The sequence below is a fragment of the Narcine bancroftii genome, chromosome 11 (genome assembly GCF_036971445.1).
Source record: "Narcine bancroftii isolate sNarBan1 chromosome 11, sNarBan1.hap1, whole genome shotgun sequence".
NCBI lineage: Eukaryota > Metazoa > Chordata > Chondrichthyes > Torpediniformes > Narcinidae > Narcine > Narcine bancroftii.
In genome coordinates this window covers 62,161,268-62,189,112 of record NC_091479.1, presented here as the reverse complement: position 1 = coordinate 62,189,112, position 27,845 = coordinate 62,161,268, and the positions used below count along the sequence as shown (strand labels likewise).

Sequence of the window (27,845 nt, the reverse complement as noted above, 5' to 3'; positions counted from 1 at the left end):
ACAGTTGCTCACAAATTATATGCATCGGATGCTTGTCGGATACAGATACTAGCAACTCCTGATAGTTATGCAACAATACTCTCTATAATACTGCTCTACAATACTCAAACACGGGGCACTAGTCAATAGTGAAACAGTAGTCTAATTACAACTATAACATGTGTATTCCACTATAGCCCCCTCCATGTACCATCATGCACCACACAACTGGTCTCCAGTGTCGCCCACAGCTTACAACCTGGATAAGACCCCTCATAGATAGTCTTTTGGCATTGTCCGTGGCTCACAACCTGGAGTAGATGCCTTGAGGGAACAAGAGAGTGATCTGGTCCAGGTGGTGGGCTTTATGCTGCAGCCAGCTAGAGGGGCCAGTCCAGGTGTGTCCATGTGATCTCTGAGGACCAATGGTGTCTGGAGGAGCCAGTCCAATCGCACCCTCATGACCGGGTAAAACCAATTTCATGGCAGCCTCACCTGTGGGTGCATCTAACCTTGATTGACATGGGGAAATGACTTTTGATTTGCCTTCTACCTGGCTGGTCAGATGATCCTCCAGGAACAAACACATGGGAATGCCTTTGTTTGGACCAGTTTCCTGTCCGACCTGTGGATAGTCCTCTGGATAACATTCCACCCCATTCCACTCTCTCCTCAAACTAATGCAAACTCGGGACAATTTATAAAATTACACTCATAACAGAGTAGGATAATGTACACTATTATTAGGTGTTACCTAGTGAATTACAGTGGCCCACCAACTTCCTACTTCCCCAAAAGGCCACCAGCTTCCCCATGGAGAGCTGTGTTATAGGAATTGGTCTCTGGCTCATTTAATTTGTTCACCAACTCTCACATGTGCCATGTGAGTGATAATTCCTGATTGATCCAGAGTGCAAGTGCAGAACTCTTTACCAACAAGAGCATAGATATCACACTTGGATCTGAGTAGGTAGCCAGGGCAATCCAATTCCTCTGTTTGCTGAAATGCCATAGCTGTCTTGATGACCTGTTTGTCCATCACAGTAGCCAATCATCTAGGTGCTCCCCAAGATTATTGAGGAGTATGCACCCAGGATAGCAGCAGCAGTACCATCCCATGGGGAGCCATGGGTTGGCCCAGCAGCTGCATACCCAGGACGTACCATTTAGGGCTCAGGGAGCACCCACTTTCACTGATCCATCGGCTGTGGACAGTGTCATGCCTGGATGCTGTTCCTGCTTGCACTCCCAGTGATCGATTGGACCAGTGCTGGTTATGCCATCTGCACTATCATTCTTCAGCCCTTATCACTGGTTGGGGACTCACTCCAAGAGTCAGGACTTTGTATGGACCAGGTTGTGCACAGGGAAAGACCAACCCTTGAACTACTGTGGGTGGTTGGATGTGGGGTGAAGTTGGTTGGAGACCATTACCTCCAGGCATCCCCAACAAAGAATATCAAAACCCACTGAGCTGGACAACTTCCCCCTTCCCCCCACCATAGTCTCTTTTTTGAGTGCTGCAGGAGAGATCAGTGCCACCAGCATTTGATTTGTTGTCTCTGCAGATTTTCCCCATCGCCAATCAGCACCGCATCACTGCTTCCAGTGATGGAACATGTGTTATCCTGTGAATGAAGGCAGACTCGTTCTCTCTGGGTCAGTCAGTGTGTGTGTAGACAGATCATTCCCGCTTCCTTCAGTAAAGCAACACACCGTGGGTCCCTGTGCTACTACCTTTCCTCTTCTTGGCAGCATTGATGGATCTCCTAAACCCTTGACAGCAACCCAGGGTCCTCACCATGTGTCACGGTTGCCTTGGGTGATGATGTGCTTTGCACAGGAGTACCTAAGTGCCATCCATCACTAAATGTTCCCCTTTTCCCAGTGTAGTCAAGGGAAATTTAGGGCATCGGGTCTCCTGACTGAGAAAGGGCCACTGAACAAATCTGGCAGGAGACCTGGTCCCAACCCGACATCAGTGGAGTAGAGGGTCAGTCAGTGCTGCCACTGCAGCTCTACTCTCATCTGTCCTTTGGACCTGAGCACGTGCTCCTCTCTCTGCATATTCTAGCCCTTCTACCAAGCAGATAGTCTCCCTCACCGCCAGCCCGAACAGGGACGGAACCATCCCCTTCAGGTCAGGATGGATAGTGGTGACCAGGTGTCCCATCAATGCAGGATGACCTTGGAGCTTTCAAGTGAGTCATGGTTGTGGGCACCCTTGTAGAGCCCAGTAACCAGGGCCCACTGCGTAATGATGCTCGTCCCATCCTCCACTCTGCCCGGAACTGTAGATCCCACACCAGATGGATGGGTTCCTGACCCAGGCTGTGGTGACTACATGGTCCCACAGGGACACATTGCCTTCATGGACCCCATAGGGTCAGTAGGATGTGGTTACTGGCTCACCAAGGATGCCTGCTTCCCGACAGGACAGGCTCACGCCAGTACTGCCCTCATCCCACATATGAAGGGAGCTATTTGGCCAGGACTCACCTGCCTTTTGCTGGCAGTGATTTCCCCAGACCGGTCAATTCCTTGGCAGAGTATTCCCAGGTCTCAGTGGTCTGGTATAGAACAACATGGTCACTGGTCTGGTCTGCAATGGCTTTGGGCATATTAGGAGGGGAGGATGTCCGCAGTACCGGTCTATATCCTTGCTGCCATTCCAGACATCCCCATCCCTTGACAACATGTCAGCACATACCCCCCCACAGCATCATGGATCAGACCTTGACTGGGTCTGGCTCCCAGTTGGGCCATTGAGTTGCTTCCAGCTGTTGCATCATCACTAACCTCACGCCAGTTTGGTGCCCTGAGATTCTAGCTCTTGCACCTAGGTTTGTGCGGCCTGAACCACTTCCCCCATGGTGGAGAGACACGGCTGCAACGTCTCCACCTATCTTCAACTGGGTAGTCACCTGCTTCTCCTTCCCCAAGGTGTTGTGCTGGTGCCTCAGCGCAGCTACTAGGAGCCACAAGGCATCTTTTTGGCTCCCCTTAATTCCGACAAACCCCAATCCCCTGAGGCAATTATGGTGACAAATTTCCTCTCCTCATGGCTCTAGGGTTATCTGACCAGTCCTCTGCCTTGCCATCGTCTGCTAGTAGGGTGACCAGCCTGCCAAATCCAGTACAGTTGAAGTTCTAAAATCCGGACTACTCAGTGATTGTGTCGATCTGGATTTTCCGGATTCTTGAGCAGTGCTTTTAAAATTCAAATTTGAGGAAGATTAGATGAATTTTGGTAAATTTTGCTAGTTTATTCATTAGCAAACACAGCATGCTTCCTTTATCATAATGAGCAGTTTTAAAGAAAAATAAAGTCAACAGGTGTGTCGCTGTGCATCTATGGCCTTTGCACATGCACGCAAAACCTGCTAAATTTAAAAAGCTTGAGTGTATTCAAAAAGTCTGGATTCTCGGGTGGTCCGGAATTTTGTACTTCTACTATGCTATCATCTGTCCTTCCCGGGTTTCTACCTTCTCTACTGGTGGGGCCCTTATGCTGGTACTGTTCGCAAGAGTCTCTCTCTCTCTCTCTCTCTCTCTCTCTCTCTCTCTCTCTCTCTCTCTCTCTCTCTCTCTCTCTCACACACACACACTCACACACAATGCAACCACACATGTGTCCACTCGAAACTCCTTGAACCCTGCTCCCTGTGCCCATTTTGATGTTAAGGAAAGGTTCGATGGGTTCAAAGATAACAAGTCCTGGACATGTGTTAGTTGAAAATAGTGATCTTTATTGAACTGCAAGGGAATTTGCAACAGGGAAGCACTCATACAGACATACACAACAGTAGGATACCAGTCAGGCAATGATACAGCTCTTGATAGTACACTAAGGTTAGAACCATTCAATACTACAGCACAGAAAACAGGCTATTTGGTCCTTCTAGTCTGTGCTGACTACTATTTCACTAGTCCCACTGACCTGCTCCCACTCCATAACCCTCCAGATCTCTCTCATCCAGGTATCTATCCAATTTATTCTTAAAACTTAAGACTGAGCCCACTTTCACCACATCAGATGGCAGCTCATTCCACACTCCCACCATCGTCTGAGTGAAAAACTTCCCCCAATGTTCCCCCTCAACCTTACCCCTTCCAGCTTAAAAGTATGACCCCTTGTATTTATCTCCCCCAATCTAAGTGGAAAAAGCCTTCTCTCATCCACTCTGTCTCTACCTCTCATAATCTTGTAAACCTCTATCAAATCTCCCCTCATTCTTCTTCACTCCAAGGAATGAAGTCCAAACCTGTTTAAACTTTCCTGCCTTTAGGACCAGGCTCCTCCCCTGCCCCTCCCTCCCCTCCACCACCATTTTTTTTAGGGCACTGCCAACATTTTTTCATATCTTGATGAAGGGCTCAACCCTGAAACATTGGTGATGTATTTTTACCTTTGCTGATGTGCCCCCTCACATCTCCATCAGGCACACAAAACTCAAAACGGTCAACCAGTTTACCTATCTCGGCTGCACCATTTCATCGGATGCAAGGATCGACAACGAGATAGACAACAGACTCGCCAAGGCAAATAGTGCCTTTGGAAGACTACAGAAAAGAGTCTGGAAAAACAACCAACTGAAAAACCTCACAAAGATAAGCGTATAGAGAGCCGTTGACATACCCACACTCCTGTTCGGCTCCGAATCATGGGTCCTCTACCGGCATCACTTACGGCTCCTAGAACGCTTCCACCAGCATTGTCTCCGCTCCATCCTCAACATTCATTGGAGCGACTTCATCCCTAACATCGAAGTACTCGAGATGGCAGAGGCCGACAGCATCGAATCCACGCTGTTGAAGATCCAACTGCGCTGGGTAGGTCACGACTCCAGAATGGAGGACCATCGCCTTCCCAAGATCGTGTTATATGGCGAGCTTACCACTGGCCATCGTGTCAGAGGTGCACCAAAGAAGAGGTACAAGGACTGCCTAAAGAAATCTCTTGGTGCCTGCCACATTGACCACTGCCAGTGGGCTGATATCGCCTCAAACCGTGCATCTTGGTGCCTCACAGTTCGGCGGGCAGCAACCTCCTTTGAAGAAGACCGCAGAGCCCACCTCACTGACAAAAGACAAAGGAGGAAGAACCCAACACCCAACCCCAACCAACCAATTTTCCCCTGCAACCGCTGCAACCGTGTCTGCCTGTCCCGCATCGGACTTGTCAGCCACAAACGAGCCTGCAGCTGATGTGGACATTTACCCCTCCATAAATCTTCGTCCGTGAAGCCAAGCCAAAGAAGAATAAAGTACACTGTTTCACCTGCTGTGTTTCTCCAGCATTATATTTTTGTGCATGCCGTTATACCCTCAACCCTGTGCAGTGAACTGGGATTCACTGGTAGGGTGTTGTGCTGATGGCTGGCCCTGCTTCTTGGCTTCACCCCCACCAGCCCACATATATCTCTGGTTTCCTGCCTAAACCCAGAACCCTCCTGAAGACTACTGTTGAACCCTACCCTTAGTTATAAGCTAATAAAAGCGTTTGTTCTCCCTCCAGTCGTGAGTCCTTTTATTCACGCTATAATTTTATTAGCTTATTCCCTAAACGATGGAAGCGTTACTCAAGCCAGGTACCCTCTACCCACTCTACCCCCCAACGCTACTGAGGAGTTCATGCACTGGTTAGACTGCTTCCAGGCCTACCTGAATGCGACAAGAGACGTCTTCCACACCGATGAACTCAGAAGGTCTGCACTTATTTCGAGGGTAGGAACGTAAGTGTATGTAATCATCAGGAACTGCTTTCCATATGACGCTGCTATCGAGACATTGAAGGCTAGGTACCTGAAGTCGCAGAACGAGGTCCTAGCAAGGCTTGCTCTACATTGCCAGCGGCCAAGAGAGTCCATCGATGACAACCTGCTGGATCTATGGACGCTTGCCAAGAAGTGCAGGTACGAAGCAGCTGCGGGCTGTGTTCGTGAGGAAGAACAGATCTAGTTACAGGAGTCCACTCGAGGTACATGAGGCAGCAACTGTTCCAGTTGGGAAAGAAGGACCTGGCTAGCCATGGCAAACTGGCCAAATAACTGGAACAGGCCAAGCTGTAGAACGATGACCTCGAAGCCAGCGAGTTCACCCACCCAGGTGAGCCATTCCAAGGACCAGTTGCTCCCACTACCCCTGCTTAACAGCTGCCGCTTCCCATGACAGGAAGGGCTTTTTCTGTGGCAAGAGCCAGCCTCCCCAATCTTGTTGCCCGGCAAAGGACTCAGTGTGTTCCAGCTGTGACAAGAAAGGCATTGGGTGAGGGAAGCCTGGGGAAGTCTGCAGGCTGCATCACTCCCAGATCTGATTTCAGCCCCGAAATCACTCAAACCCGCTTGTTGCACAACACGCTGACAGAGGGTGGCAGTGAGGAAATGGCATGAAAAGACTCGGTGGTCATCTTGCCGCACCATCTTACCTACACAGGGCTATCCAGGATGGTGGTGGCCACTCGAGTGAGGAGCATGGAGTCTCCGGGGACCTAGCCTCGGTAGTCCTAGATCAGGACAGACCTCACCAGCTCAGCAACTCCATAATGACTGTAAAGGTAAATGGACATTCCATTAAATGCCTAATCGTCACAGATTCTGCCCAAAGCTTCATAGACTCATGGACTGTGCAAAAATACAACCTGAAGATGTATCCTTCTAATTACTGTATATTTTTCGCATCTCATTCGCATTCTACGTATGTTCAACAACATTGTATAGTACACCTGTCATTTGAAGGGGAAGAATTCTGTAAATTTCGCTTGTATATTCTTGATGAACTGCTTGCTCTGGTGTTGTTGGGTCTGCACTTCTTGTGTCACCTTAAAAGTGTGACCTTGGCGTATTCTGGTCCCCTCCCCCCCTGTAATGGTTCAGAATGGAGGGCCCCTAAAATCAGAACCCACATGCAGACTCTCCACACTGAATATCAACCCCACTCTTCTTTTCCCAAATCTGTACCCAGACTGCAAGTACATTGTTTCCAAGAGCAGGAAGTACAGTGCAGCAGACCAAGAGTTTATAAAGTCAGAGACTCAATGTCTGCTGGATGAAGGTATCATCAAACCTAGCACCAGCCCATGGGTAGTGCAAGTGGTAGTGGTAAAAAGGGGAAAACAAGTCCAGGTTAGTAATTGACTATAGCCAAACTATTAATCAGTACACATTCCTGGATGCATATCCCTTGCATTTCAGACATGGTGAATGATATTGTGCAGTATCGAGTCTATTTGACCATCGACCTGAAAGCTGTCTATCACCAGTTGCCAATCCATTCCGAGGACTGTCCATATATGGCATTTGAGGCTAACGGTCGTCTCTATCAATTCCGAAGGGTCTCTTTCGGTATTACTAACAGGGTTTCTATCTTCCAGAGGCAAATGGATAGAATGGTGGATGAATATGGGTTGAAGTCTACCTTCCCCTACCTCAATAATGTCACCATCTATAGGCACACCTTGGAAGACCACGACGCCAACCTCAAGAGTTTTCTCCATGTGGGAAAAGCCCTGAACCTCACTTATAATTCTGAAAAGTGCATGTTCAGGACTAAACAGCCAGCTATCCTTGGCTACATTGTGGAGAATGGCATCACTGGCCCTGATCCTGTTAGAGCTCCCCATCCCCAAGACCACAAAGGCTTTGAGGAGATACCTGGGGTTTTTCTCATTACACCAAATGGATCCCTGAATACATTGATAAGGTTTATCCTCTCTGAAAATCCACTAATTTCCCCCTCTCGGCTGAAACCCAAACAGCTTTTAACTTCCTCCGGAACCACTTTGCAAAAGCCGCCATGCTTGAGAATGTACCTTTCCAAGTGGAAAGCGACACTTCAGACATAGCCCTGGCCGCTACCCTCAACCAAGTGGGCAGGCTGGTTGCATTTTTTTCACAGACATTCCAAGGTTACAAGCTCAGGAACCCACTGGTGGAAAAGAAGGCTCAAGCCATTTTAGAAGCAGTGAGGCACTGGAGACGCTACTTGGCTGGTAGAAGATTTACGCTCCTCACTGACCAGCGCTCGATTGCATTCATGTTCAATAATGTCAAGTGGGGAAAAATCAAGAATGACAAAATTGTTAGGTGGAAGATCGAGATCTCCATCTACAATTATGACATTGCCTATCGGCTAGGAGTTCTTAATGACCCTTCAGATGCCTTATCCAGAGGAAGCTGTGCCTCTGCATACACCAGCCAACTGCGGTCGATGCATAATGAGCTCTGCCATCCAAGGGTTACCCACATGGCTCATTTTGTCAAGGCGCGCAATCTGCCCTACTCCATGGAAGACATCAGGGAAATGATCAGTTCTTGCCAAGACTCTGCGGAGTGCAAGCCACACTTCTACCACCCCGCAAAAAGACGCACCTGATCAAGTCATCCAGGGCCTTGGAATGGCTCAGTGTCGATTTTAAGGGAGTTTTCCCCTCCACAAACGGGAACACTTTCTTCTTCTCCATCATTGATGAGTACTCCCACTTCCCATTTGCCCTTCCATGTCCAGACACGTCCATTTCGTCAGCCATAAAGACCATAGACTCCATTTTTGCCCTGTTTGAGTATCCTAGCTATATTCATAGTGACCGGGGCTCATCCTTTATGAGTGACGAGCTATGTCAGTACCTGCTGGTGAGGGACACTGCGTCCAGCAGGACTACTACCGACAACCCCTGGGGGAATGGGCAGGTTGAAAAGGAGTATGCCACAGTCTGGAAGGCTGTCAAATTGGCCCTGAAGTCAAAAGGCCTTCCAGACTCATGCTGGCAGGAAGTCCTTTGCTTGGCATTCCACTCTATCTGGTTGCTACTATGAGCTGGGACCAACGCTACACCTCATGAACTCCTATTCACTTTTGAAAGAAGGTTGGCATCGGGAACTACACTCCCAGTCTTGCTCAGTCCTTCCAAAGAAATAAGACTGTTGGAAAGGATGAAACCGCTCCACTCCAATCCCACATATGCCTCAGTGGAGTACCCAGATGGCAGGGAGGACACCATCTACATCAGGGACCTGGCACCCACTGGAACAGAGGGTCCATTGCCTCAGGTGCTCTGCAAGCCACAGAGCTCATTCTCACTGCCCCAGACAGGGCCACGGGTTCAGGAAGAAACTAAACCCCCCTCCATTGTTGAGCTGGAGACCCAGCCCACCTCTCCTCCCTCACAAGGGGACCAGGAGACCCAAGGAGTCCAAGGACCCCCAGAGCTAAGCCACTCCACCAGGAACTCCAACCCCCCCCCAGACTGTTTAAATTTGTAAATAACTGTATATTTCTTACCACTTGTTTCTGAACCCGTGTCTTCATTCACAGACCCTAAATTCTACAGGAAGGGGTGAATGCATTGAACTGGGATTCACTTGTACGGTGTTGTGCTAATGGCTGGCCTCACCTCCCAGCTCTGTCCCCATCTGCCCCCATATAACCCTGGTTTCCTGCCTAAACCCAAGACCTTTTTGAAGATGACTGTGAAACCCTATTCTTAGTTATAAGCTCCCTCCAGTCGTGAGAGCTTTTATTCACGCTATACCCTGTACCTACATTTACCACATAACTGGTCTCCCGCTTCACCCACGACTCACAACCTCACAGTCAGTCTTCCGGCGTGGCCCATGGTCCGCAACCTGCAGTGGAGCTCAGGACTGTCTCGAAGGAACAAGAGACATGGTGTTTATGCTGCAGCCAGTTAGAGGGGCCTACCCAGGTGTGCCCATATGACCTGTGAGGACTAATGACATCCGAAGGAGCCAGTCCACATGTGCCTACATGACCTAGGAGGACCAATTGCGTGGCAGCCTCACCTGTGAATTGACCTAACCTTGATTGACATGGGGAAATGACTTTTGACCTGTCTCCTGCTTGGTTGGTCAGATGACCACTCAGGAGCAAGCACACGGACCTGTTATATAATCCTCTGAATAGCATAGGACACCACCATATCCTTGCTCACAGATATTCTTGACTAGTCTTTTCAGCTTTATTGTGATGTTTTAGTGGATTTTGTACCCATGGTTCATGTGGCAAGATGAACATCTGCTGTGCTGAATTAATAATGAAGAAAGAAAATATCCTCATTGGTGCAACACAGAGCCCACACTCTGAGAGCCCATGACTTCCTGTATCTATCCAGCTTATTTATGTGCAATATATAGGAGTACCAGCGATGTGCACTGGAAATGAAGGCAGAAGATGCGTTTGCGGATGTTAAACCGTGCCTGACGTGTTCCTTTGTGATCCGAATGTCTGATCTCTGCCTGAAAGAAAGTGTCATGGAGTAATAGGGAGTAATTGTTACACAGTCATTGAATCTTACCATATGGAAACAGGCCCTTGGGGACAACTTCTTCATGCCAGCTAATGTGTCCACCCAAGCTAGTCCAAGTTGCCAGCACTCAGCCTATATCTCACAAAAGCTTTTCTGTCAGTGCACCTGCCTTTCAAACATGAAAATTGTCTTCACCTCTCCCACTTCTGGTGGCAACTCATTCCGTAGCCCCCATCCTTTGTGTGGAAAAGGTGCATCTTTTAAATATTTTTCCTCTCACTTTAAATCTACACCCTCTTGTTTTAGATTCCCCTACCCTGGGAAAAGACAATGACTACATGGCCTCCTGTTTTTCAGAGAGACTAAGTGCAGGCTGGGAAATGACTTTGATGAATAATCTTAGCTCTGTCCATGGCAATAGCAGCGTTCTTCGGAGATCTTCATTTCCTCGTCCCATTCCCTTGCCGACGTGTCTGTCCATGGTCTCATGCACTGCCAGACTGAGACCACCCGCAAATTGGAGGCACAACACCTCATCTTCCATCTGGCACACTCTACCTGGATTGCATTAACATCGACCTCCAGTTTCCATTAAACCATGCACCCCACCCCCCCCAATTCTGCCCCCTGTAGTCTTTCCTCCAGCTCTCTCTTTTCCCTCTGTCTCCATCCACAGATCCAAAATTAATTCCCACCTCTCCTCTTGTCACATCCAATTATGTTCATCTGGGCTCCTCCCCGTCAGTCCGCTTTATTCTGGCACCTTCCTGTTCTTTGGTTATTCCTTGAAGAAGGGCTCAAGCCCGAAACCCCGCTAATAAAGCTTTACCTCCTATGGATGCTGCAGGGCTGATTATTTACCTTATCAATGTCCCACATGATTTTATAAACCTTCAATAGATTCCCCTCAGACTCCTATGCTGCAGGGAAAAAAATCACTTATCTAATGAGTGAGTGCCCAATGGAGAGCAGGGTAAGAGAATCTGACGTGACAGTTCAGCAGGAGTGTGGGAACATGTGGCCTAGATATCAGGAGTGTGAGACAGTGCCTCATCCTCTGAGCACTTTTGGTCATCGTGAGGGCATCTGACGTATGTGCCTGGAGCGTCAGATAATGTGCATCAGAAACACGGGAGCACCTGGCACATCTGTCAGGAGGGTGAGGATGACAGCACATCTCCCAGGAGAGTGAGGATGACAGCACATCTCCCAGGAGGGTGAGGATGACAGCACATCTCCCAGGAGGGTGAGGATGACAGCACATCTGTCAGGAGGGTGAGGATGACAGCACATCTCCCAGGAGGGTAAGGATGACAGCACATCTCCCAGGAGGGTGAGGATGACAGCACATCTGTCAGGAGGGTGAGGATGACAGCACATCTGTCAGGAGGGTGAGGATGACAGCACATCTGTCAGGAGGGTAAGGATGACAGCACATCTCCCAGGAGGGTGAGGATGACAGCTCATCTCCCAGGAGGGTGAGGATGACAGCACATCTCCCAGGAGGGTGAGGATGACAGCACATCTGTCAGGAGGGTGAGGATGACAGCACATCTGTCAGGAGGGTAAGGATGACAGCACATCTGTCAGGAGGCTGAGGATGACAGCACATCTGTCAGGAGGGTGAGGATGACAGCACATCTGTCAGGAGGGTAAGGATGACAGCACATCTGTCAGGAGGGTGGGAATGGCAGGCACATCATGTTGGGAGGGTGGGAATGACTGATACATCTATAGCAGGAGAGACTGTCATATCTATTCATTTAGCCAGAAGAAATGAACACATCTGACAGGAGTGCAAAACTGACTGTCATCTGTTGGGGGTTTGAAGTGGGACTGACACACCTGTCCTGTTTGGAAGAAATACTGTGCTTCAGTGAGACTATCTGACATGTTTGTTGCGTTTCCACTTGGCAAATAAATGATAATTGGCTCCAATTTTATACTTGCAAAAAATGCAATATATACAGAATACTAAAGTGTGAAATGCATTTTTAATTTGCCTGCTCCCACTTATAGTCTTTAAATTAACAAGCAAAGGTGACTCTGTAGCTTAACTCAAAGATCCCACAGCTTTAAGATGGATTTAATCTCTCTGGAGCCTGGTGATGTTGATCAACACATTCTACACTGTGGACAGTTCTATATTGAGCAGATTTTGTATCCACACTTATAAATGCATGCATGCAGGATCTTGCTGTGTAGCGTTGCTTCTGTTGTCTCTAAATTCATCTGGAAGGTAGGTGGATGGGTACTGATGATTTTGGAAGGACCTACCATGCATGTATCTATAAACCTGAGAAATGAAGACATTGTATGTCTGAGAGAGCTCTCTCAAGGCGGCTTTCACTTTTGGATCTGAAGCTTGCATGTTTAACGATGGTCCAGGCAGGGTGATGAGGAGCTGCACATTTTCAGAGGTTCCAGTCTTCTGGAACACTCGATGGCTCATGGATAGAGGCCAGTCAGCCATCATACCTGCCCTCTGAGAACAAACTAGTTTGCCCCACTCACCCATCCTCTCCCTGCAGCTGTGCAAATTTCAGGGGCTTATCGAGCTCCCTTTTGAACCCAACAATTGAATCATCTCCACTTCATCCCTTAGCTGAATGTTCCTGTTCGAAGCACTCAGTATGGGGCAAGAAAACCTCCTCTCACCTTTAATTCTCCATCCACCCATCCTTCCGCTGAGGGGAACACTTTCTCCCTAACCCCTCTGCCTAGACATTTAATGATCAGACCCTCCCACAATTTCAAGGACAACCTCAGCTTCTGTCCCCATGAAATTTGGGAAACCTCTCCTGAAGCTTCTCTTCCTCAACTCAGGATCCTGGAGTTGGACACAATTTTTCCTACTGTGGCCAATTCATAAAGGTGCATGATATCTTCTGCATTTCTCCTCAACTTTCTCTGCTCCTGGATAATGATGATGAGATTATTGTCATTGACTGAAGTTCAAAGTACATATGTTGCAAGAATCTGCTGTGACCAAACAAATTTAACTAAAAATAAGGTTGTAGACTCTACCGAAAATTGTGATCATGAGTTTATTATCATACGCTTTGGCAATGTGTATATGCCCAAAATTTCACTTGTTGCGGCCGATCAGGAACTTTATAAATTTTAGAAAAAGGATTCCATTAGAGAATAATGATAATGACAGTAAGTCTATTGCCAATATATCCTTGGCAAAAATTCTGATGCTGCAGCCTAGCAAGGACTTAAAAGAAAATCTATACTTGTACTGACAATAACCACACCAGCAGTGCGGCTATTGTCAGTACAATTTAATAAACTGCAAGATGAACCTGGAAGGCTAGACTATAGCTCTGGACTGTTTTAGATACAAGGTCACCAGGATGACCCCTGGTGACCTAGTGGTGGAATTACATATCACCCCAATACTAAACTAATAAATTTAATTAGAAGAGACAATGAATACAGAAGAATGAGTGTAAATATTTACAGTAATTCTAGTACAAAGAAGTGACTTGCAATAGTCCAGACAATCCATGATTAGTGTAACAAGGGGAGATAGACGTTGGAAAGAAAGTTTAAGTTAGTTGGGTTCATATATTTCTACTGCTGTCTCTGGGCAGATGGTCTTGTTGACTTCAGCTTTCCTGTGGCCTGTATCAGGTGAGGTTCCATGTCATATAACCCATCAGTCAGGACAAGAGCTTTAAGGGGAGCTTTAGGTGAGCAACGATCCATATCTTCACTGTGAAGAGCTGCAGCATTGCATGTCAAGCCGAAAGGTCTTCCCATCGAGCTGTTGGGTTTGAGAGAACTCCTGAGTGCATGCAGCCACATCACCCATCTCTATCCTGCATGGTGACAAGATTCCAAGCACTTGTCCCTGCACACCCCTTCATGTTTTAAATGAAACTTTTTATTCCATAGATCATCCCGATCCACCTACGGACCTGGAATTGACCAATCCTCGAGACAGGAGTGTGCAGTTGTCATGGATACCAGGAGAGGAGCATAACAGTCCCATTACAAGTAGGTTTCTGAACAGTTTTTTTCAGTGCATGAGGCCTCAAATTCCAAAGAACCAACTTTACCCCAGACAATAACGTGACCCAGGTTCGAATCCAGCACCGTCTGTAAGGCTATCAACTTGTCTGCATGGGTCTCCTCCAGATGCTTTGGTTTCTTTCACCGTTCAAAAACATATGAGGGTTGTAAGTTAATTGGGGTATTTGGGTGTTTGCGAAGTGAGTGATTTCTCAAGTACTGAGACCACCCCACCTTTTGGTTCAGCTGCTGCTCTTTCCCTGACAATGTCCAGAGACAGTCAGTGAACGCAGGGCAAACACTTCAGAGTTTTGGAGCGACACGGCACAGAAACAGCCCCTTGAGACCACAAAGTCTGTGCTGATCATCACCTACCTATTGCTGGTAATCCTACACTTGACCCAATGTTGTCCTCCCCACATTCTGGTCATCTCCTCCCCAACAATTTACACTGATCAATTGGGCCAGTAGGATTGGTGTAGACGTTTCACGCAATGCCCTTACAGCACCAGTGATTGGGACCAGACCGGGGTTCGAATCCTGCGCTGTCTTTAAGGAGTTTTTACGTTTTCCCGTGCTTGTGTGGTTTCCTCCCACTGTTCAAAACATATCAGGGGTGTAGGTTAATTGGGTGACGCAGGCTCATGGGCTGAAACGGCCTGTTACTATGCTCTATGTCAACAGTTTTTAAAATTTAACCTCCCACCCACACATCCTTGGGATGTGGAAGGAGACCGGAGCTCCTGGAGGAAACTCACTCAGTGACAGGACCACAGAGAGTACACCCCAGGTCAGGAATGAACCCAGGCAACGGGCACTGAGAGCCAATAGCTCTGCTGTCTTCATTGCTGTGATTCCCACTTCAAATAAAGTGGCTTGGCCAGTGATGGAGCCATGGCTGACGACTGTTCTGTGGAGAGGGCACCCCACCATTGTGGGGGTAGCAGTGGACCCTTTAACTTTCTCCACCACCTCTCAGACGATTGCTGATCTGATGGTCAACATCACTCATCAGCCACACCTCCTTCCTCACCACAGTCCAGGGACCCAAAGAGGCCTTTCAATTGAAGCAACACTTCACATGTATCTGCAGGACTGATTTACTGCATCCGGTGCTCCCTTTGTGGCCACCTCTACATCGGAGAGAGAGAGGGGGCACAGATTGAGACATTGCTTCGCTGACCACCTTCGCTCTGTCCGCACCAGTGACAGGAACCTCCCACTGGGCGACCCTTTCAGTACCATGTCCCACTCCCATATTCACATGCTTGTCCATGGCCTCATGTACTATCATCAAGACCACCTGTAAAGTGGAGGAACAACACCTGATTTTCCGATGGGCACTCTCCAGCTGGATGGCATTAACATTGACTTTTCTGTTTTCTGCTAACCTGTTCTCCATTCTCCCTCTCTACCCTTCCCCCTGTCTTCTTTCCTTTAGCTCTCCACCCACTTCCCTCTCTATTCACAGAGCCATCCCTCCTCCCCTGCTTGCTGCTGTACCCTCCTTCCCTTCGCCACCTATTGCCTCTTCATGTTTTTCCACACCTTGATGAAGAGCTCAAGCTGAGTTTTTCCAGCATTAAGTTTTTATATCACTCAATTGTTTCCCTCTTTATTCCTTAATATCTCTATTGCATAAATTCTATTAATCTTCAAAATTGCCTCAACACTTGGTTTCTTTCTGGGAGAGAATTCCTGATTTTTGCATGGAGCATAAGCCTCCTTCTCAGTTCAAGGCAAAACCAGCCAAGTTTAAGTGAACTTTACAGTTTATAATTGACGTACCAATGTTGACAATCTGGGCTGCGCACAAAATGAACTTTCTCACGACACCTCACCACAAGTGGCAGTAAACTTGAACTTGAGTAATTGGCTCCACCTTAGTTAGGTTGTGTGAACTTCCATGTAATTCCAGCCATGGCTGTCGGACCATGTGTCTGAATGTGTGGAGAGCTGGTTGCAGCAAGTGGACATGCCTGTTCACATTCAGGTGGGAACGGTTTCGTCCCCTTCCTGCAACCAGCTCACTGACGTTGGTACAGTCCCAGTTGTTCATGTGGTCACCGACCCTTCTCCATATCACCCCTTCACCCAACTTTGTGCCAATCTCCAGGATGGAGAAGAACAATGGGACAAAGTAGAGGGTGTGTTGCGAACTTCCCTAAAACACTTGTGATGATGTGGGTCCATGTCTGTTCAAAATGTTCAAACTCCATTGAAGACAACTGTGTTATCTCACACAAAATGTTTCAGAGAGTTCAATGGGTGGTGAGTGCTTGCAGGGCGGTGGGTGTTCACTGGGCGGTGCGCGTTCACTGGGCAGTGCACATTCACTGGGCAATGTGTACAGTGGAACAACATTTGGTAGAATTGGTGTCTTACCTTCTCAGAGTTCATCATTGAGTATGACGAGGATCAGTTTGAACCCGGACTGTGGCGTTACCTGGCCAACGTGGAGGGAACACGCACTACGGCCCAGCTCCAGCTATCGCCCTTTGTCAACTACATCTTCCGGGTTATTGCTGTCAACGAGATTGGCCCAAGTGAGCCGAGCCTCCCATCTGAGCACTACTTCACACAACCAGCAGGTGAGGCAATATGGACAGGGTGGGGGGAGGACTGCAGCCTCTCCAGGCTTGCTTTGGATGTTCAATACCCACCTCCCTGCCCGGGGGGACGCGAGAAGCATTTCCATCATGTGTCTCCGGTCAGACCCCTGGCTCCTCAGCTTCACTCTTTCACTTCATTTTCTGCCAAGTCCCTGCTCCAATCAATCCTGTACACTCAGAGTTCATCAAGACTTTATAACACCAAGATATTTATTCAGGATCTCACCTCTGTAGATCACTGTCATAATGGGGCCAAATTAAATGTCTTTAATGAGCAGGAGCTTTGAACCTGAACAGTGAAGTCTTTTTCATTGAACGCAAGACCTTCACCCTCCATTTTAGAAACAGGCCCTTCAGCCATGTCGTTTGTGCCCATGTCGTTTGGTATTCGCCCTAGACTCCTTGACCTGCACTTGGACCGTAGCCATCCACACCTCTCCCATCCAGGAACCTATCCAAATTGTCTTTTAAATGACAAAATCATTCATACTTCAGCTGGCAGATGGTTCCACACTCTCCACTCTGCATGAAGAGTCCACCCCCCACCCCGACGATCCCTTTAAACAATTCACCTTTCACTCTTAACCCATGTCCTCTTGTTCTTGCCCCACAGTGCCTTTCAAGCGATATTCCTTCATGACAGCTTTACCTGCTGATTTACATTCCTCTTCAGGGACCCTGCCAGACCAGGACAGTTTATGCTTTTCTCCCCACACCTGATGTCCAATCCTCCACTCAGCAAGGTTAAATATCCAGTCCATATCAATGGAATAGCTCTCAAACGGTAGAGCTTGTACTCACTGTTCAGCAGCTCCACCTTCAAGTGTCCGTGTGTGTTTGAAGCATAACAACCCAATAGCATGCAATCCACATGACAAGAGAATTCTTCTCTCTATACCCTCTAAGGGTTGCACAAGAACAAATATCTCAAAATACCAGATTGTGAAACTAAATTGTTTGTGGTCTTGCTAATACTTATTCCTGTTACAAAAGCCAGTGATTCCATCGGACAACTATTGCAGGAATTAAACATCCATGTTTACCTTTGTGTTCATTAGACACCTTGTTTCTTCCAGCTCCTGATGAAAATCCCTCAGGAATCCAAGGGATGGGAACTGACCCCAACAACCTGGTGATAACCTGGGAGGTATGCAAACTCTTTTGCACGTGGGCAGGGTTGCAGGTCTGGGCGGATTGGTGTGTGCCTGGCTTCAAAATGTGCAGTGGGAATATTGCCAGGGAATGAGTGCTTCTGATTCTTCCCGTTGCACCTGGCCTACACACAAGCAAAGGCAGCACGGTTAGTGTAGCAATTAGCTCAACGCTATTGCAGCATCAGCCACCTGGGCTAGAATCCCGCGCTATTTGTAAGGAGTTTGCATGTTCTCCCCATGTCTGTGGGTTTTCTCCCAATGCTCTGGATTCCTCCCATTTTTCAAAGTGCATGGTGGGGGTGGGGAGGGGGAGTGCCATAGGCTCATGGGCCAGAAGGGCTTGTTACTGTGCTGTATGTCTGAAAAACTAAACTCAGATGTATGAGGGTCTTAGTGTCTGTTGATCAAGGATAATTTATGACTGATGGGAGAGTTCCATGTTTCCACCGACTCTTGTTTGCAATAGTTTTGCAAGTCCATTCTTGAAAAACCTGGTTCTAGTTTACAGTCTTCTGTCAAGTCCTCAATATTCCAACCATCTGAAAGAAATTTTATTCCCCCATCCTATTGTCACTACCTTCAACCTTGAAAACCTCAATCAAGTAATTCTTAATTCCACAGAATACAACTCCACAATACAGATAACAAATCTCTCCTCTTGCTTCAACTTGGTCACCAGGCAGAAGTAAACCTGTACTGTGTACACTTCATTGAATCTGTTCCAATTCACCTATCTAGCAACAGGTGCCATCTCACTGGCTCTACACAAAGCCCAGGAATGCCTGGACAGCAAAGATGCAGACATCAGGATGCTCTTTATCGACTACAGTTTGACATTTAACACCATCATCCCCTCAAAACTGATCAGAAACTGAGCAGACAATTCTGCCCCTGATTCATACCAAATAGTCTGGTCAGCTCAGCTCAGCATGCCTTGGCTCTGGGAACTCAGTAAACAAGTGTTTATCCCCAATTTGTTGCACAATTCCACAGAAAGAAGCAATCCCCAAAACTCTGTCCTGTGCCTGAAGATTTCCTGTTGTTTCTTCAGCCTTTGAAAGGTGTCCAGTACAATGGGCCAGGCCTGACGTACAAAGTCAGCTGGAGACAGAAGGTCGGTGATGATGAGTGGACCTCGGTGATGGTCGCCAACGTTTCCAAGTACATTGTCTCTGGCACGCCAGAATTCTCTCCCTATGAACTGAAAGTGCAAGCGTTCAACAGCTTCGGAGCTGCTCCAGAGCCCGAGGTTGTGATCGGATACTCTGGAGAGGACTGTGAGTTACACCACTTTTCATTTAGCTTGGGTCTTGCACACCATCTTTCAACATTCTAATAGCGATCCTTCATTTGACTGAAGAATAACTTCCAGATTTTGCAATTTAAAGTGAAGTACTTTTTGCTGATTGAAGTAGCCAGCTCCTTTCTTTCAGACAGGAGGTTCCCAATCTCCATTGATCTCATTGGAGGCAATGATTGTTATGCAACTTACGCTCAGTGCCCAGAAGTGAAAGGGGAAGGTCACCTAGACTGGTTTGTTCTTGTTGATCTTTCTTCTTTCTTTGGCTTGGCTTCGCGGACGAAGATTTATGGAGGGGTATGTCCACGTCTGCTGCAGGCTCGTTGGTGACTGACAAGTCCGATGCAGGACAGGCAGACACGGTTGCAGCGGTTGCAAGGGAAAATTGGTTGGTTGGGTTTTTCCTCCTTTGTCTTTTGTCAGTGAGGTGGGCTCTGCGGTCTTCTTCAAAGGAGGTTGCTGCCCGCCGAACTGTGAGGCGCCAAGATGCACAGTTGGAGGTGATATCAGCCCACTGGCGGTGGTCAATGTGGCAGGCACCAACAGATTTCTTTAAGCAGTCCTTGTACCTCTTGATCACTGTCCACCTTAACATGCCTGATAATGAAATGGCCTAACTTTCAGTCATTGGGTCACAGCAAGAAATGGATCCTGATGTCCACCATGCTTCTGTTGATCTTCTTCCATCTGCTCACATTTGACCCATTCCCTCTAATTCTTTAAGTGATGACATCAATATGCCTATAACATAGTACAAAGAACACAACAGCATGGTTCAGCCCTTCAGCCCACAATGTTGTTCTGACCTACTCCACCATAATCTAATTTTTCCCTTCCTCACACCCATAAACTATGTTTCTTACATCCATGCACCTATTTGTTGTATCAGCCTCCACCACCATCCACGACAATGCATTGCAGGCATTTTTAACTACTATCTATGTTTAAAAAAACCTCTGCTCTATCATCTCCCCAAATCCTTCTCCACTAACCCCAAACTCACGTCCTTTGTGATACGTTGTTGTCACTCCAGGAATAGGGTGTGACTGTCCACCCCATCCGCACCCCCCATGCACCTCCATCAAATCATGGCATTTGATCTGTTTCCACATCCTCCTCTGCCTATGAATTCCAAAAGTCAGCCACCCAATGTGTAAAAAAATAAACTTACTCATCAGATCCCCTTTAAAACTTCTTCCTCTCATCTTCAACCAGTTTCCTCTTGTTTTTGATACCTCTACCACAGATGAAATGGAGTGTTCTGCAGGCATACCCACGCGAACTGACTCTCCTGCAGACACTCAGTCAGGGGAAACGAGATGAGATCTTTGCTTCTACGTCTATCTCCTGGCTGTCTTGTTTGCCAGCAGCTGACTTCCTGTCTCAGCCGTACTGCTTCATGGTTCAAGGAGAGAAGGAAACAACTTTTCAGGCAGCTTGGAGCATTGAGTGAGGATAAGAGCCATCAATTGTCTTCCTGGAACAATAAAACTCCAGTCATCCATGATCTGATAGATTGGAAATCCCAATGGATCAGCACCTAGATTACTGGGTCCTGATTCCTGCCCTCCCATTAATACACATAGGACCCGAGTACCAGGATCATGACTTGTCCTCAGTTACGTATAACTGACTTCAAGTCCCTTGGGCTCTTGCTGTCGAAGTCATTGACCCAAATAGTAAAGAAACACTGGCCTGAGCATGTGACTTTAGTCCAGTGCATGAGGGGCATTCTTAGTGCCTACCAAAATAGCTTCTTCCTGTGACCATTGACTTTTGCCTTCACCTCATTCACTGGTGAAGAATGATGCATGGTTAGGCCTTGTTCACCAGAGAGAGATAAATGAGGATGATGAATGAAAAGACAGAAAATAACCAAAACCTTTTTGTATTTATTGAGGACATAATTGTTGGGTTTTGTGTGTACGTGCAAATTCCATTGCAATCAGTAATACTTGGAATGCTTCACTTCCAGTACCAATGTTAGCCCCCAGCAACGTGCGGGTCCATGTTGTCAATAGCACACTGGCGAAGGTGCACTGGGACCCAGTTCCAACGAAGTCTGTCCGTGGATTCCTCAAAGGATATAAAGTAAGTGGGTGAACAATGTTGTCGGCTCTCAAAGCAGTTTTTGGTTGCAAATATTCAGCCTAACTAGTTTCTCAGCCGGTGAATCTAAAATGTTACATAGGGCTTGACCCTGACCATAGTGTTCACAACGGCCATCTTCGACCTTGGCTTGTCTCCATCCATATTGGAGAAGGTTTGCAAGGTTGATAGAGCTCAGCCTATTCTCTTTAGAGCGACAAAAGAAGAGAGGTGACTTCATTGAGGTATATAAGATTACAAGGGGCTTGGAGAGGGTGGACAGCCAGCACCTTTTTCTCCTGGAGCAACAGTAGCAAATACCTGAGGACATCAGTTTAAAATGAGTGGAGGAAAGTTTATGGGAGACGTCAGAGGTAAACTTTATACAGAGTGTGGGTGCAAGGAATGTACTGCCAGGGGTGGTGATGGAGCCTGGTACAATAGGGACTCCATGATGAATGTAAGAAAATAGAGGGTTATGGGTGTGAGGTGGGAAAGGGTTTGATTCTTGTGGAGAAGGTCGGCATAACATCATGCTGTAATGTTCAATGTTCCAAGGCCAGAGAGTTAAAAATTCACATTCATGAAATAAACACACGGTGAATATTAAACATCACTGGAGAAAGAATCACTTTGCAACATTGAGGGAACTAAAAACATGATTTAATGCAGACTATTCCTTTCCTGTTTCCATTTCTCCAAATGACTGCAAGGGCATTTGATCAAATGGGGCAAGTCAACCTCTCAGATGCCGAACAACTACATAATGGGATAAGAGAAGATAAAAAGGGATAGGATGGGAGATAATGATGGACAAGGGATAATGGTTTGAGCCCGAAGGAGATCGGAATTAAATAAACATGGGTCCAGAGGAAGACGCATATGGGTGGTCTCAGTAGAAGGGGACATAACTGGCAACATCTGGCAAAACAAAATAGTTCCTCAAGGTGTGATGGAACGAAGATCTGGCCATTGTTGTTTACTCCTTAATGGAGCGATCGAAGCTGGATGAACGCAGAATGAGCTCGCAGTCAGTCAGCGGCTGGGCTCGCATCTGAGAAACAGGCTTGCGGACACAGTGGAAAATGACAAGGAATCACAGCTGGAGGTGTGTTGAGGACTTTCAGGAGGGAAAGGGAAAAGAGAATGTGGGTAGGCATCAGAATAAAAAGGTAGAGGGGAAGGTGTAGGGTATTTATGTATTTGCAAATCTTAGAGGAAGTCAAATCCACTTTGCGGTGCTTCACAAAGTGAGCAAATTCTCTCTCAGCCTGAACAGAGATTGTTCTTTGGCCAACACCCAAACTGGTAGTCTTACTCTGGCACCTCGCTGGGCATTTACTGTAATGGCTGAGTCCCCTGAGCAGGAACATTGAAATACATATGAGAAGTGATACTTTGGGAAGCCTTGAGTGGATGAAAGGGGTGATATCTCAATGCAGGTTATTCCTTTCCACGACATGTACTTTTTTCCCCCACCCAGATCTATTATTGGAAGCAAGGGAACCTCATCAAACGAGACAAACGGCACACAGAGGTGAAGATTCTGACTTTCAGTGGAAATATGAGCCACGGCATGTTGCCAGGGTTGGAACCTTTCAGTGTTTACAAGCTTAATGTGCGAGTCTTCAATGGGAAAGGGGAAGGCCCCCCGAGCACAGATGCGACGTTGAGAACTCCAGAGGGAGGTGAGGTCCAAAGTAGCCAGCTGATTGATTAAACCTTGGCACATATGTTGATGGCACATCACAGGCTTTGCCACTACAATTTCACCTCCAAAACCCATTGAATCTCTCTATGGCTTCTGGGTGTCAAGAACAACACAGTGCAGGTACTTCAGCCCACGAGGTTGTAATGACCTATGTACATCTACTCAAAAACAAGCTAATTCTTCCCCACTTGCATCCACGTGCCTGACTAAGAGTCTTTTGAATATCCTTATCATATCAGCCTCCACCACCACCCTCAGCCACGTATTCCAGGCACCCTCCACTCTCTGTGTAAAAAACAAATTACCTCTGACATCTTGTGGTGGAGCTGGGAAGGATGTCCCGCCTGCTGAACTGGTAGCCCCTCCCCCCAAGAACCCTAATAAAGGCTGAGAGCCCTAGACTCCTCCCCCATTCCTACCCTTGGACTTGAGCCAGCAGCATGCTGAGGCATGCTTGGATTTTAGATTCCTGAGTGGTAATTGATTGCGCTACTCATCTCCCGTAAAACTTGCCCCACTTGCTTCAAAACTATGTCCACTGGTATTTGCTATTATCGCCCCAGGTAAAGTGTTGTTGCCTGTCCTCCCTGACTAAGCCCATAATCTCATCTACTTCCATTAAGTCTCCTCTCATCCAAAGGACTAATGTCTCTCACAAGATGTTGTCGCTTTGCAGTCACAATGCACAAAATAGGCTCATTCCTTTTATTTTGAATTCAGACCACAAGGCCAGCATTTATTGCCCATTGAAAGTTCCCCTGAAAAACATTCACCTGATGGTACTTCCCTGATAAAAAGAGTGTGACCGAAATGACCAAGCATTGGAGTTTCAGTCAAGGCACATGATGGTTTATGATAGCTATCAACTATGTACAGCATCATAAAGGACTCTCCACTACCTATGTGTAGTAGAGGTTGGTCGTTCCTGGTCCTCCTAAAGTCCACGATAATCTCCTTCATCTTGTCCGCGTTGAGACTCAGGTTGTTAATTTTACATCGTATCTCTTTATTTCCCCATATTTGGTTAAACATTGTGACTAAGCCTCCAGAATCCTGAAGGGGAGAAAATTCCAAAGGTTCATTACCTTCAAAGTGAAGACATTTCTCCCTCATCTCATACCCTGCCCTTGATGTGAAAGTGTGACCCTTGGTTGTGGACTCCTCGCATGAGTAGTACCAATAACTGACAGCATTATCCCATTCAACGACAACATTCAGAAGGTCATGGAGTCAGACAGCATGCAAGAGGCCCTTCCCTCACTTTTCACCACTGCAATGTGGCCAATATGCTATTCTGCTCCACCATCTTCTCAGCCATACAGAGATATCAAAGGCAGAGATTTCTCCACGAGGGCTCCCGAGGATTATTAACCTGCCTGGCATACGACCACATACTTGACCCAAGCCACCAAGCAAATCTTTGCAACCATCAATCCTGCTGTTGGATGGGATAGTGTAATCACAGCCCAGAGGGTTGTGGTGCCTCCAAGATAAAAATGCCCCTTTTTTCTAACAGAGGAGCCTGGGACTACTCAGTCCTATCAACCCATGCAGGAGCAGAGTTGTTAGTGCTGTTGTCTTGGAAGATCTAGTTCGATCCTGACCTCAGATGCTGTTTGTGAGGACCGTCTATGTTCTCACTCTGACCGTGTAGTTTTCCTTCAAGTGCCCCCAGTTTCCTTTCACATTCTGCTTGATTTGTTATTGTAAATTACTTCATTTTGAAGAATCAAAAGGGAATTGATGGGCAGAATAATTGGGAATGGGAAAGATGGAATGCTGCCATGGGAGCCGGAATAGCCACAACAGGCCAAATGGCCTCTTCCTTTGTTGTAAGGATATTGTGGGCACAGCCCTTCCATTTGCACCTAATCTCAGCTGACAATGAAATGCTTTTAGTGATTATGGATAATTTTTCAATAATTTCAAACTAATTAATTGGGTTTAAATTATGCACAAGGGAGTATTAGTTATGTTTCTGATTTAACACCAAATCTGAATAATTAGTGATTATTCACATGCACAAGCCTCTACAGCATGAATAAATTTAAATATTTATTGCCTTGAGCTGGGTGTCATAAAACCACATGGTTAATGAAGAGGAGCATGCATTATTTATCATCTTCCCAACTCTGTTCATGATCTACTCAGTTATGTTCTGTGAAACCTTTGTGCAATTTTGGACAAATATGAAAGACCCCTGTTAAAGAACTATGTTCTCACTTGTGTCTAGTCATAAGGGCAAACCACGAGCAGCAGGCATGTAGCATCTGTCAATAAAGTGAACCTTGAACAAAAGTCACTGGTACGCTTATCTAATGCTGTTAGGCGTGATGTAACTTGGTTTTATTACATTAACATAACATAACATAACATAACAATTACAGCACGGAAACAGGCCATTAGGCCAAAGAGACTCAATATTTACTTCGGCTCTTGCCATCATCCAAGGTTTGTGTAAGCATTTGTTTTGTCAAAGTTATCCTCAATTGAATTGAATTTAGATGCAACATGCTAACAGGCCCTTCCGACCCATGGGCCTGTGATGCACAAATACACCCTTAACTTGTGTTTTTGGAGGGTGGGAGGAAACCGGCGGACCTGGAGAAAACCCACGTGGTCACAAGAAGAACATACAAACTCCTTGCCGACTGCGATGGATTTGACCCCTGGGGGATCGCGCTGCACAAATCGCTAAGCTAACCATGCCTTTTAATGAGTTATTTTGGTCTTTCTAACCCAAAAACAACCAACTGAATGCTGATGACCTATCCGGTGGGATTGCTATATGATGTTTCTTGTGCTTTTCATTAGTGCCCAGTTCACCCGAATACTTGAAGATTACGAGCCCAATGCTTGACTCCCTGACTCTAGAGTGGGGCCCACCACTACACGCAAATGGCATTCTCAAAGGATACACCCTCAAGTACCAGCCCAGTGAGTATCTGCAGTGCAAGGATTGTGCACAACTTTTTATTGCCTCTTTGCAACAGCAGACGTTTGACCAAAGATGGGATGGGCCCAGCTGACTGATGCTGCACTGGCACTAAGCACAGTCAACTGAGAAGGTTGTTAAGTATTACTGGTTGACAGCATCTCCACTGAAAAGGAGATCATTATGAGGTTGTGTTCTATTCTTGTTTTCTCCAGGTATGCATATGTCTGGTAGAGGAGCTTGAGATCATGGATTCTCAGAAATTTACAACAAAGGAGGCTATTTGATCCATCATGACCATCCTGGCCAATGAAGGGTGTTTGATGCCCATTCTCTTAGTTGGCCACTCCACCGAATGCTCATCCTGCTGAGTAGTTAAATACAAGGAGAGGGGATCTGGTTCCACCACTATTTCCAGCTGAGTTCCAGGTCCTCCTCCAGTTCCAACTCCTTCAGAGTTTTGTTCATTGAAACTTCCCTCCTTCATTTGCAGTTAGTCTCTCTTCCAAGGGGAATGTCCTTCCATTTCCCTCCCTCATTCACATCTCAATTAAATGTCCCTCAGTTTCCTTTTTTTTCCCCAGAGAAACCAATGCTAGTCTTGACCATCTCTCCAAATAACAAGAATTCCCCCACACTGGTAGCATCTTTGTAAATTCCCTCAGCCCTCTCCAGCTCCACATGTGGCGCAGTCTTCAGAACTGATCAGAGTGCTCCAGGTATGTTGGATTATCTTCTATGCCTTAACTGAATGAAACAAGTCTTGATTTAGGGTTTCACCCTGAAACATGGGCAATTCCTCCCCCCGCCACTTCACCCATGATGCTCTACCCATTGAGTTCCTCCAACAGGAGACTGCAGATACTGGAATCAGAAGTCAAACACAATCTGCGAGAGAACCTCAACTCAGGTAGAGAAGTGCAAATGATTCTTATAAGCCCCGAAAAGCGAGGGGCCTAGGTTTTTTTTGAAGTTGAAGGATAGAGTGGAAGAGAGGAAAAATTTTTTTGGAAGGGGAAGGGGAATTATCACGAAAAAATTCCAAAGTCAGGCAATCTTGTGCTCTCAAAGCTCTTGTGGTTGGAGAAGGGGTTATGAGGATTGGTTAAAAAAAATCAAATCAAATGATAAGGGAAGAGCAAAGAAACAGGTGAAAATCAGCCATATTCTTCAGTTTTAAGCATGTAAACTGTTCCCCTTCTGCCAGCTGGCAGGAAGTACCGAAGCAGTGAGGCCCTTCCATCCAGAGAGGGAAACCGCTTTTTTCCCCAAGCCATAGAAACATAGAAAATAGGTGCAGGAGTACACCATTTGGCCCTTCAAGCCTACACCGCCATTCAATATGATCATTGCTGATCAGTACCCGGTTCCTGCCTTCTCCCCATACCCCCTGATCCCCTTAGCCACAAGGGCAAAATCTAACCTACTCTTAAATATTGACAAGGAACCGGCCTCAACTACTTCCTGTGGCAAAGAATTCCACAGATCTACCACTCTCTGAGAGAAGAAATTTTTCCTCATCTCAGTACTAAAAAAAACCCCCTTATCTTTAAACTGTGACCCCTGGTTCTAGTTTTTCCCAGCATTGGAAAAAACCTTCCTGCATCTAGTCTGTTTAAACCCTTAAGAATTTTAAATGTTTCTATAAGATCCTCCCTCAATCTTCTAAATTCCAGAGAATACAAGCCTAGTCTATCCAACCTTTCTTCATATGCAAGTCCTTCCATCCCTGGTATCAGACTAGTGAACCTTCTCTGCACCCCCTCCATTGAGAGGATATCC

At 46.7% G+C, this 27,845-nt stretch overlaps 1 protein-coding gene across 2 annotated transcripts in view; it reads left to right on the top strand.

Annotated features, from left to right (window-relative positions):
• Window positions 1-27,845, top strand: part of nrcama (neuronal cell adhesion molecule a) — a 255,963-nt gene that overhangs the window by 180,818 nt on the left and 47,300 nt on the right. For both annotated transcript variants that reach the window (XM_069903115.1, XM_069903117.1), the window contains 7 exons: window positions 14,147-14,248; window positions 16,657-16,854; window positions 17,952-18,022; window positions 19,081-19,306; window positions 21,305-21,420; window positions 22,901-23,105; window positions 25,943-26,065. In XM_069903115.1, the coding sequence (XP_069759216.1) occupies window positions 14,147-14,248; window positions 16,657-16,854; window positions 17,952-18,022; window positions 19,081-19,306; window positions 21,305-21,420; window positions 22,901-23,105; window positions 25,943-26,065 (1,041 nt within the window). The remainder of the gene's footprint in view (window positions 1-14,146; window positions 14,249-16,656; window positions 16,855-17,951; window positions 18,023-19,080; window positions 19,307-21,304; window positions 21,421-22,900; window positions 23,106-25,942; window positions 26,066-27,845) is intronic.